Source organism: Erythrolamprus reginae, chromosome 2 (assembly GCF_031021105.1).
Source record: "Erythrolamprus reginae isolate rEryReg1 chromosome 2, rEryReg1.hap1, whole genome shotgun sequence".
NCBI classification, from domain to species: Eukaryota; Metazoa; Chordata; class Lepidosauria; order Squamata; family Dipsadidae; genus Erythrolamprus; species Erythrolamprus reginae.
The window spans coordinates 42,251,979-42,263,787 of NC_091951.1; the positions used below are offsets into that span (position 1 = coordinate 42,251,979).

At 43.2% G+C, this 11,809-nt stretch overlaps 1 protein-coding gene across 6 annotated transcripts in view; it reads right to left on the reverse strand.

Annotated features, from left to right (window-relative positions):
- LOC139160247 (zinc finger protein 420-like) overlaps window positions 1–11,809 on the reverse strand; it is a 71,930-nt gene that overhangs the window by 59,748 nt on the left and 373 nt on the right. For 2 of the 6 annotated variants that reach the window (XM_070737926.1, XM_070737925.1), the window contains exon 2: window positions 1,068–1,139. In XM_070737926.1, coding sequence (XP_070594027.1) covers window positions 1,068–1,082 — 15 coding nt within the window. In that variant the 5' untranslated portion in view covers window positions 1,083–1,139. Of the gene's footprint in view, window positions 1–1,067; window positions 1,140–4,492; window positions 4,707–11,809 lie in introns of those variants that run through there. The other 4 variants (XM_070737931.1, XM_070737929.1, XM_070737928.1 and 1 more) reach the window with 4 other exon arrangements.

Below are 11,809 nucleotides of genomic sequence, written 5' to 3' on the forward strand. Positions count from 1 at the left end.
AAATCTAATAAATATCTTCAGAGAGGGGCGGCATACAAATCTAATAAATATCTTCAGAGAGGGGCGGCATACAAATCTAATAAATATCTTCAGAGAGGGGCGGCATACAAATCTAATAAATATCTTCAGAGAGGGGCGGCATACAAATCTAATAAATATCTTCAGAGAGGGGCGGCATACAAATCTAATAAATATCTTCAGAGAGGGGCGGCATACAAATCTAATAAATATCTTCAGAGAGGGGCGGCATACAAATCTAATAAATATCTTCAGAGAGGGGCGGCATACAAATCTAATAAATATCTTCAGAGAGGGGCGGCATACAAATCTAATAAATATCTTCAGAGAGGGGCGGCATACAAATCTAATAAATATCTTCAGAGAGGGGCGGCATACAAATCTAATAAATATCTTCAGAGAGGGGCGGCATACAAATCTAATAAATATCTTCAGAGAGGGGCGGCATACAAATCTAATAAATATCTTCAGAGAGGGGCGGCATACAAATCTAATAAATATCTTCAGAGAGGGGCGGCATACAAATCTAATAAATATCTTCAGAGAGGGGCGGCATACAAATCTAATAAATATCTTCAGAGAGGGGCGGCATACAAATCTAATAAATATCTTCAGAGAGGGGCGGCATACAAATCTAATAAATATCTTCAGAGAGGGGCGGCATACAAATCTAATAAATATCTTCAGAGAGGGGCGGCATACAAATCTAATAAATATCTTCAGAGAGGGGCGGCATACAAATCTAATAAATAAGTAAGTAAGTAAGTAAGTAAGTAAGTAAGTAAGTAAGTAAGTAAGTAAGTAAGAAAGTAAGAAAGTAAGTAAGTAAATAAGTAAGTAAGTAAGTAAGTAAGTAAGTAAGTAAATAAGTAAGTAAGTAAGTAAATAAGTAAATAAGTAAGTAAGTAAACAAACAAACAAACAAACAAACAAACAAACAAATAAAATAGGCAAAAAGGGTAAAAGGAGGACGGCCACTGAGTTTCCCCTCTTGGGCATTTCTGCTCTCCAAAACAAAGCCAAATAAAGACCTATTGAAAGATACCTACCTGAGGAAGTTCCATCTTACTAGGCAGAAGAACAGGAAGTATTCCTAGGAAGCAGAGACGGAAACTTTTTATCTGCCCAAAAATTAAAGAAGGAACAATTTATTATATCACAGCTGATGCATCCCATTAGTCCTAGAGTAGAAGTACAATTCCAACCATCAAACCCAGATGCCAAAGGAGGATTTTTAAACAAGAGAAAATCCCCCCAAGGAATGCAGAACTGCACATATGCCAATGATGACGAACCTATGGCACGGGTCCTTCAGGTGGCACATGGAGCCATATCTGCTGGCACGCAAGCCATTGCCCTAGTTCAGCTCCAACGTGCATGTGTGTGCCAGCCAACTGATTTTTGGCTCGCAGAGACTCTGGGAGGGTGTTTTTACTCTCCCCGGCTCCAGGGAAGCCTTTGGAGCCTGGGGAGGGTGAAGTACGAGCCTATTGGGCCCACCAGAAGTTGAGAAATGGGCCGTTTCTGGCCTCCAGGGGATGTGGGAAGCTGTTTTCACCTTCTCCGGCCATTGAATTATGGGCGTGGGCACTCACCATGCGCGATAATGCACACAAATGCTCTTTCGGAATCCGAGGAAAAAAGGTTTGTCATCACTGATATAAGCCAATGGGTTTAAGATTTATTTACAAATAAGAACAGGTGGTTTATTTGCTTTTCTTCGAAGAAGCCAATAATAATAATTAAGGTACACATGTCCCAAAAAACCTCAGCAATTGATATTGGATGCTTCCTCTGGATTACAGTGTTTTTCAATCTTGGTGGCTTGAACATGTTTGAACTTCAGCTCCCATTCTCTACACCAGACCTGGGCAAGGGGCGGCCCGCCTCCTGCCTATGACCGCCCCGCCCGCTATCTATGACCGGTCCGCGGAGGTCGGGGTCCCCTCCAGTGCGAGGATGAAAGAGCTTACCGAGTCTGCTGGGACTTCTCCGGTTCCTGCTTTCCTGATGAATCTTGAGACGGATAAGACAGAGTGGCTGTGGGTTCTGCCTCCCAAGGACAACTCCATCTGTCCCTCCATAACCCTGGGAGGGGGGGAATTATTGACCCCCCTCAGAGAGGGTACGCAACTTGGGCATCCTCCTTGATCCACAGTTCACATTAGAAAACCATCTTTCAGCTGTGGCGAGGAGGGCGTTTGCCCAGGTTCGCCTGGTGCACCAGTTGCGACCCTATCTGGACCGGGAGTCACTGCTCACAGTCACTCGTGCCCTCATCACCTCGAGGTTCGACTACTGTAACACTCTCTACATGGGGCTACCTTTGAAGAGTGTTTGGAAACTTCAGATCGTGCAGAATGCAGCTGCGAGAGCAATCATGGGCTTCCCCAGGAATGCCCATGTTACACCAACACTCCGCAATCTGCATTGGTTGCTGATCAGTTTCCGGTCACAATTCAAAGTGTTGGTTATGACCTATAAAGCCCTTCATGGCATCGGACCAGAATAACTCCGGGACCGCCTTCTGCCGCACGAATCCCAGCCACAGATTAAGTCCCACAGAGTTGGCCTTCTCCGGGTCCCGTCAACTAAAAAATGTCATTTGGCGGGTCCTAGGGAAAGAGCCTTCTCTGTGGTGGCCCCAACCCTCTGGAACCAGCTCCCCCCTGAGATTAGAACTGCCCCCACCCTCCTTGCCTTTCGTAAACTCCTTAAAACCTACCTCTGTCGTCACGCATGGGGGAACTGAGATAACTTCCCCAGGTCTATATTGTTTATGTATGGTATGTTGTGTGCATGTTTTTTAAATTACGGGTTTTTAGTTTTAATTATTAGAATTGTATTCTACATTGTTTTTTTCTATTACTGTTGTGAGCCGCCCCGAGTCTATGGAGAGGGGCGGCATACAAATGTAATAAATAAATAAATAAATAAATAAATAAATAAATGAGGAAAGCAGGAACTGGAGGAATCCCGGCAGATGCGGTGAGCTCTTTCATCCTCGCACTGGAGCAGACCCCGACCTCCTACCGAGAGTGGCCGAGCACAGAAACCACGCAAACACTCCAGCGCAGTGACTGTGGTGCACTCTGTGGCTGTAAAGCAAACAATTAGGGGTCTGTAGAGTGGGTCTGGGTGTTTAGGTCAGGCCAGGGTCTGGATCTTTATAATATTGGGTAGAACTGAGTTAATTATATTAGTCCAGCCCTCTAAAACCATCCCAATTTCTCATGCCGCCCCATGGCAAAATTAATTGCCCACCCCTGCTCTACACCAAGGTTGAGAAACACTACAGTAGAAGCTAATCCACAGCAAATAAGCAAGTTTTATCAATCCAAGCAGGCCAGAAGGCGCTTGGGACCCAGTAAACTGAAAAAAATCCTGTATGGAAGAAAAAATGTATTCTGGTGGTAGCTAATTCGCTCATGAGAAGGAACAAAGCTGCAATACAGACTTGATATGACCCTGCGGCCGGGGTATTGTCTTCCAAGATGTGACAGGCAAGGTGCCAAACCTCTTCAGTCCCATCAATAGCGACCTCTTTCCATTAATTCATTTCCCTGACAAAAGAGGCCCTAAACCAGTGATGGTGAATTTTTTTCCCCTCGGGTGCCGAAAGAGTGTAGGTGCGTGCTATCACACATGCTTGAGTGCCCACACCCATAATTCAATGCCTGGGGAGCAAGAAAACAGCTTCCCCAACCCCCTGGAGACCCTCTGGAGGCCATATCCATATCCGTATCACAATACAATATAACTAAATCAAACTTCTGTGAAATCAAATTGTCCACGTAGGAAGCAACACTGATTGACAATCAATTTCACAAATCTATTGTGCACATTCAACTTTCTACAGAACAAGGTATTCAATGAGAATATTTCATTCATTCAGATCTAGGATGTGTTATTTGAGTGTTCCCTTTATTTTTTTGAGAAGTATAGACATGGATGGATGGATGGATGGATGGATGGATGGATGGATGGATATGGATATGGATGTAATGTCACTCAGAGACCCTGGGCAGCTAACCAATGGTTTGAGCCCCTTTAGAAACAAGCAACCATACAAGACAGGACAAAACAAAGCATCGGAGAATTGCACACAAAGAGGTCCTTCTGCTGCTCCCTGAGGAAGCCAAGCAAGCAACTCAAGAAACAGCGCAGCCAGGGAGCGTGGATCAATTAAAAAGTGCTGGATCCGATCCACCCAGAAAAGACCCAGGTTCAAGCCAACTTCGTGCAGTGAGACACCCTCTTTTCTTGCCAACCGATCTACCTTACCGGGCTGTTGTGTGCAAAAAAGGCGAAAGAGAAGAAGCACCTTGTGCATCGCCCGGAGGGAAAGTCCACGTTGAAGGCACAAAATAAGCAACCGTAGCTCGGCCACCCACCCACCCCCACTTTCCTGCAGTGACCTCTCATCACACTACACAAACACATACACACACACAAACATACACACACTACACACCCCGATCAGCCTGGCTTCTGCAATCACGATCAACCCGGGCTCGCAACTAGAAGGAGCCCTTCATCAGCCGGCCAATCTTTCCCTGCCTAAAACCGGTACCTTCGCCTCTACTCCTTTTTTCTCAACAGCTCTTAAACGATCCAGACGGGAAAGGCGAAGCGCCTCCGGCCCGGGACAACCAGGCAGCGCTCCGTCTAAAATGGTCGGTAATTGACAGACGGTGTTGGTTGGGGCGGCACTTCCTTTCTTTAGCCATGAGAGCGCAGCGCCCTCTGCTGGCCGGCTGCCTCCTTATTTTATTTTATTTTTTATTTTATTTTTATCTACTGTATCTCTATCTATCTATCTATCTATCTATCTATCTATCTATCTATCTATCTATCTATCTAATCTATCTAATCTATCTATCTATCTATCTATCTATCTATCTATCTATCTAATCTATCTAATCTATCTATCTATCTATTTATCTATCTATCTATCTATCTATCTATCTATCTATCTATCTATCTATTTGTCAATCAAGTATAGGATAGTAATTTATATCAGTGATTTTCAACCTTTTTTGAGCCGCAGCACATTTTTTACATTTACAAAATCCTGGGGCACACCACCAACCAAAATGACACAAATTAAATAAATAAATAAATAAATAAATAAATACATACATACATACATACATACATACATACATACATACATACATACATACATAACCCCCTCGTATATACAATCCCATGTAACATCCCCTTATAAATACAGTCAATCATCAATCATCCCTACTCAAATTTATATCTCATTTCTGGGTACTTCTCCTGTCTTTCCCCCTTTTCTCTCTCATGTTTGTCATTTCTCTCTCTTCCTCCCTTTTTCCCCTCATTCCTTTTCCCTCTCACTTCTCCTCTTTTTCCATCCCTGTCTCTCTCCCCCCCTTATGTGTGTGTGTGTATACACACTGGAACCATTTCCAAAACAAGTTGAGGGCTGGGGTTTTTTCTCTTTTATTCTTTTCAAAAAGAGGTGTGGGCTGGGGGGAATTTCTTATTATTTGGGTGCTTTTTACCATATGCTTCAAGAATCACCCCTCTCTCTCTCTTTTGTCTCTCCCTCCTCTCATTCTCTGCCTCAATCATTTCTCCTTTTTTCTCCCCTTTTTGTTCTCATTTCTCTCTCTCCTTTCCTCTCCCTATCTGTCTCTCTTGCTTTCTCTCTCTCTTGCTATCTCTTTTTCTCTTATTTTCTCTCTCTCTCTCTCTTGTTCTCTCTTATTTTCTTTCTCTCTCTCTTGTTCTTTCTCTCTCTCTCTTTCTCTCTCCCTCCCTCTTTCTCTCTTTTTCTCACTTTCTCTCTTGTTTTCTCTCTCTCTCTTGCTTTCTCTCTCTCTCTTGTTTTCTTTCTCACAATCTTTCTCTCTCTTGTTCTCTCTCTTGCTATTTCTTTCTCTCCCCCTTTCTCTCTCTCTCTTTCTCACTTTCTCTCTATCTTGCTGTCTGTTGCTGTCACTCACTCTCGTTCTCTCTCCGTTCTTCTCAGCGGAGGCCAGAGAAGGTGATATTCAATGTCGGGAGCGCGCGGGCGGTTGCGCGTGCTCCCTACCCCCCTGCTAGCCGCTCGGAATACAGTATTCAAAATAAGAAAAGCCTTCACCGGCGAAGGTTTTTCTTATTTTGAATATTCCGAGCGGCTAGCAGGGGGGTAGGGAGCGCGTGCAACCGCCCGCGCGCTCCCGACATTGAATACTGTATTACCTTCGCTGGCCTCCGCTGAGAACGGAGAGAGAACGAGAGTTGGGCCATTTTTTGTCTCCTGCGTTCCGGGTGCGGGAGGAGCCACGCCGAAAGGCAGGAGACAGCGGAAGAGGAGAGGGGGCGGGCGGGGGGCAGCGCCGAAAGGCCGAGGGGGCGGCTCCCTTCCCTTCTGCTGCCGGCGCCTCCCCGCCCCCCCCGCGGGCTGGCAGGGAGATGAGGAGCTCGCTTTCGGGGAAGCGACGGTGCTTTGGGGAAGTGACGAGAAGCCATGGGCGCGAGGGGGCCGACTTTTAAAGCAACCTTTGCCGGCCTCCCGTGGGAGGGTGCCAATAGCGGCGGCGGCGGGGGGGGGCAATAGCGGGGGGGGGAACCGCCTCGCGGCACACCTGACCATGTCTCGCGGCACACTAGTGTGCCGCGGCACACCGGTTGAAAAACACTGATTTATATAATAGAATAGAATTCTTTATTGGCCAAGTGTGACTGGACACACAAGGAATTTGTCTTTGGTGCATCTGCTCAGTGTACATAAAAGAAAATATAGATTTGTCAAGAATCACGAGATACAACACTTAATGATTGTCATAGGGGTCAAAAAAGCAATGAAGATACAATCAATATTAATAAAAAGCGTAGGATAAAAGCAACAGGTTTACAGTCATGCAGTCATAAGTGGGAGGAAATGAGTGATAGGAATGATGAGAAAAAACTAGTAGTAATAGTGGTGTAGACTTAATAAATAGTTTGACAGTGTTGAGGGAATTATTTGTTTAGCAGAGTGATGGCGTTCGGGGGAAAACTGTCTTTGTGTCTAGTTGTCTGTTCTTGTGTCTAGTTGTCTTGGTGTGCCTTAATTCTAGCCCTTTATTTCAGAAAGCTGTCCTTTATGTTTATTTGATTCCAATAATTTGGTTCCAGGGTTTAACCCCAAATGTTCTTTTGTAAAACAAATATATATTTTTATTTTAATGAAGCTCTTTCAGATTCGCCTCTTTTTTAGGTTTGACCTTTGTTTATTTTTTTCAGAAAGAAGATAGGATCACTGTAGTTAAAGCAACACTGGAATGCTTCCTATGTCAACTCCAGCACGAATGTGCATATTGGCCAGCTGATTTTCTGCCTTGTGGAGGGCAGGGAAAGGCCATTTTTGCCCTCGCCAGGCTTCAGGAATGCCTCCGGATCCTGTGGGTGGCAAAAACACTGACCCAACGGGCCTACCGGAAGTTCGGAAACATTGGGCTGTTTTTCACCCTCCCCAGGCTTCAGGAAAGCCCCCTCAAGCCTGGAGATGGGGAGAAAAAGCCGAATGGGCCTATTGGAAGTTCTTTTTCAAACTTCTGGTAGACCCATTTTTTTGCCATCCACAGGATCCGGAAGATTTCCTAAAGCCTGGGGAAGGTGAAAAGCGACCCAACGGACTTATTGGAAGTTTGGGAACGAATCTCCAGTAGGCCCGTTGGGTCATTTTTAGCCCTTCCTAGGCTTCAGGCACCTGAGCAAAAAAATAATTCACCATCACTGACAGGATGTTAACAGTTGAGTAGACAGACTGTCTCCAAAAACATTTGCTATTAAAATGGCTGGCAGTGCCTGGATATGTTCTTGCAAAAAAAGCTAATACAGTGTTCCCTTGATTTTCGCGGGTTCGAACTTCGCGAATAGCCTATACCACGGTTTTTCAAAAAATATTAATTAAAAATACTTTATGGGGTTTTTTTTCTATACCACGGTTTTTCCTGCACGGTGATGTCATACGTCATCACCAAACTAATAATTTTTGCAAATAAATAACAAAAAAATAATTATTATTGCTAATAAATAATTATGTTTATAAATATCAGGATCACTAAGTGTCTTATTCAATGGTGAGTACCAGTAATAATGATGAGTAAATGGTTGTTAAGGGAATGGGAAAAGGTAATTTAGGGGTTTAAAGTCTTAAGGGATGGCTTCTGATACTGTTCATAGCCAAAAATGGTGTATTTACTTCCGCATCTCTACTTCGCGGAAATTCGACTTTCGCGGGCAGTCTCGGAACGCATCCCCCGCGAAAATCGAGGGAACACTGTACACGTATTCAGAGTTTAAACCTTTAACTACTTGGGCAGGTTTTACAACATAATCTCACATAGGAATCTAGTCACATTCACAAACATCTGCTGCAACCAAGCAGCTATATTTGTGTTATCTTAAAACTGTAAATAATAACAATAGTGTGAGAATTGCTGAGCTCCTAGAAGCCTGGAGGACAACGGATGTTTTTGTCTTAAAAATTGGAAGGAGAAAGAATTGGGAAAGTACAGATTACTTGCCTATCCCTGCACTAACCATATAACCTCTAACCCTATCCCATCATCCCATCAGTTCCTGCACTTTATTTTCATTAATCATATTCATTGGGAAAGTTGCCCATCTCCATTTCTTAACTGAGGGAGTGTTGTCCAAAGACATTTCTGGCATCCTGTAACCCAGTGTTTCCTAACCTTGGCTACTTGAAGATATTTGGACTTCAACTCCCAGAATTCCCCAGCCAGCGAATGCTCGCTGGGGAATTCTGGGAGTTGAAGTCCAGATATCTTCAAGTGGCCAAGGTTGGGCAACACTGCTGTAACCAACATGACTATATGCTGAGACCAGTGGTGAAATTCATTTTTTCAAACTAGGGGTTCTGTGGGTGTGGCTTGATGGGCATGGCAGGGGAAGGATTCTGCAAAATCCCCATTCCCACTCATTCCAGGGGAAGGATATTGCAAAATATTCATTCCCAACCCATTCTGGGGCCAGCCAGAAGTGGTATTTGCCAGTTCTCCTAACAACTCAAAAACCCACTACCTGTTTTCCAGAACCTGCTGAGACCCATAGAAAGTGGCTACCTTCCCACCACATCAGTAGTACTTATTTATCAATTCCCATTGGCTTGCTTTCAAATTGCTAGGTTGGCAGAAATTGGGGCACTCGGGTGTTGAACCCCAGGCATTCAGCTCCAGAGTCAAGTTCAATGTCTTTAAACGTTGAGACACTGCGCCCCCCAGAGGAGGGAACAGACTTGTTCTTTAGTGACCAGGGGGCAGAACTACAACTACATCATTCTGAGTAATGAACTCAGGGTAGTCAGGACTTTGACGCTTCGTTCATGTTCAAGAGATCCTTTATTGAGTACATTATATATATTTATTTATTTCATTTGTTTATTTAGTTCAATACATAATACACATTGAAGAGAATAGATATGTAGTAATATAAATAAAGAAAAGAATAGAAGAAAATATATAAAAGTATAGGTGAACACATTTGAAAGGAAGAAAAGATAAATGAGATAAGGAGAGACAATTGGACAGGGGACGGAAGGCACACTGGTGCACTTATGCACGCCCCTTACTGACCTCTAAGGAACCTGGAGAGGTCAATTGTGGATAGTCTATCGGCACTTAGAAAGGTGAAACTAGCTCTAAATTATTCCTGAGATTAGGGATAGTTAAAAGAATAACACTTTCCCACCACCTGTTGTCTCTCAAGTCAAATGGGCCAATGAGTCAAGATGTAGGTTCCCGCTCAACTTCAACAAGTATCCATTGATATCACCTTGGTTCTCACGCTGTCTGGTAGATGTTATGACTAGCGAAGCAGAAATAAGTATGGCTTCAGCTGAAGTCGTTTTGCAGGTTCACAACTTGAGGAAAGATATATTCAAGTTGGATATTAGGAGGAATCTTGGGATGGAAAGTGATATTAATCAGTGGAACAGATCGACTCATGAAATGGTATGTTCTCCTTCAGTGCAGGTCTTCAAACAGAAGCGGTCCAAGTTGCACTACCAAATGTTGCACTGAATGGAAGGTTGGATCAGATCTGAGGCCCCTTCCAATTTTATTTATTTATTTATTTATTCATTTGTCCAATACACAAATACATAGGAAGAAAAATAGACATGTGGTAATATAAATGAGGGTGAAAGTGAACTTAGAGGAGAGGATATATGAAAGGGAGAAAATATATAAGATAGGTGAAAGAAAGGAAAGACAATTGGACAGGGGATGAAACGCACAGCAGTGCACTTATGTACGCCCCTTAATGGCCTCTTAGGAACCTGGAGAGGTCAATCGTGGAGAGTCTAAGGGAGAAGTGTTGGGGGCTAGGGGTTGACACAATTGAGTCCGGTAATGAGTTCCACGCTTCGACAACTCGATTGTTGAAATAATATTTTTTACAATTTTGATGAGTCTATGATTAATACAGGAGTAAGCAAGAGACTAGGAAAAAGCATTAGAGGCATTAAAAAGATGGACAAGCAAGCTGCTTGCCTGACAGAATTAAGGACCACCTCAACCACAATGGTTACTAAAAATCTCCATGCGTTTGTCAGAAAGAATCCTCCCTTTTTTTTTTTCTAATTAGATTAGAGGCTTAGTGGATGGTATGACACTTCGATTTCACCCAAGGTAGTAGACAGTGTTCCTTGTTAGTTGTGATCCACAAACTTATGTATCGACCTAAAACTAACATTTGTGGAGCAACTCGGAGTTGGCTACATTCACAACATTCTCCAAGGTTTTTCGAGTTGAGGCTTTGTCTTAATTTCTCTTGAAACACATTAATCTTCTCAGGATGGAGATGAAAGTATCCAACCCAGATAAGAAAATGACAGGTCACAAAAGGTGAAATCTGCAGAAGTCCAGGATAGAAGATTTGGGTGCCTAACAACATCCTCCCTATAGACCAGCAACAATTCGTTTGAAAGGGTCTTACCTTAGGTCCCACAGAGTGGGCCTTCTCAGGGTCCCGTCAACTAAACAATGTCGGTTGGCGGGCCCCAGGGGAAGAGTCTTCTCTGTGGCGGCCCCGACTCTCTGGAACCAGCTCCCCCCAGAGATTAGAACTGCCCCTACCCTCCTTGCCTTTCGTAAACTCCTTAAAACCCACCTTTATCGTCAGGCATGGGGAAACTGAGATATTTCCCCCGGACCTATATAATTTATGTATGGTACGTTTGTATGTATGTCTGCTTAATAATGGGTTTTTTAAATATTTTAATTTTAAATTGTAAATTATTAGATTTGTCATGAACTGTTTTATTGTGTTGTGAGCCGCCCCGAGTAGTACACGGAGAGGGGCGGCATACAAATCTAATAAATAAATAAAATAAATACACTTTCATCCTTAAATTATGGTCATTGTGACCTTATTTTTTAACATGAGCTTTTTAAAAAAAAATTTAAAAAAAAAACACGTTTGTGGCTGTGAGCTGCCAAGAATCTTTTTGGTGTTAACAGCACACCGAATAAATGAAGAAAAATGTGTAAGTCCAAATAAAATTTATTTTTATTTATTTATTTGGACTTATAGGCCGCCCAAAGTCCTTTGGGAGTTGGGCGACATATAAGTCTGAATGAATGAATAAAATGAATATTGTTTGAAACGATTGACTTCATTAGCTAGGGAATTCTGGCAGTTGAACCCTACACATCTTAAAGCTGCCAAGTTTGAGGAACCTCGGGCATTATTCTTCCAATTCTGGAATTTCGTGATGACCTCTCACATTTTAATATTCAGCGAGCCGGAACCTGCTTAC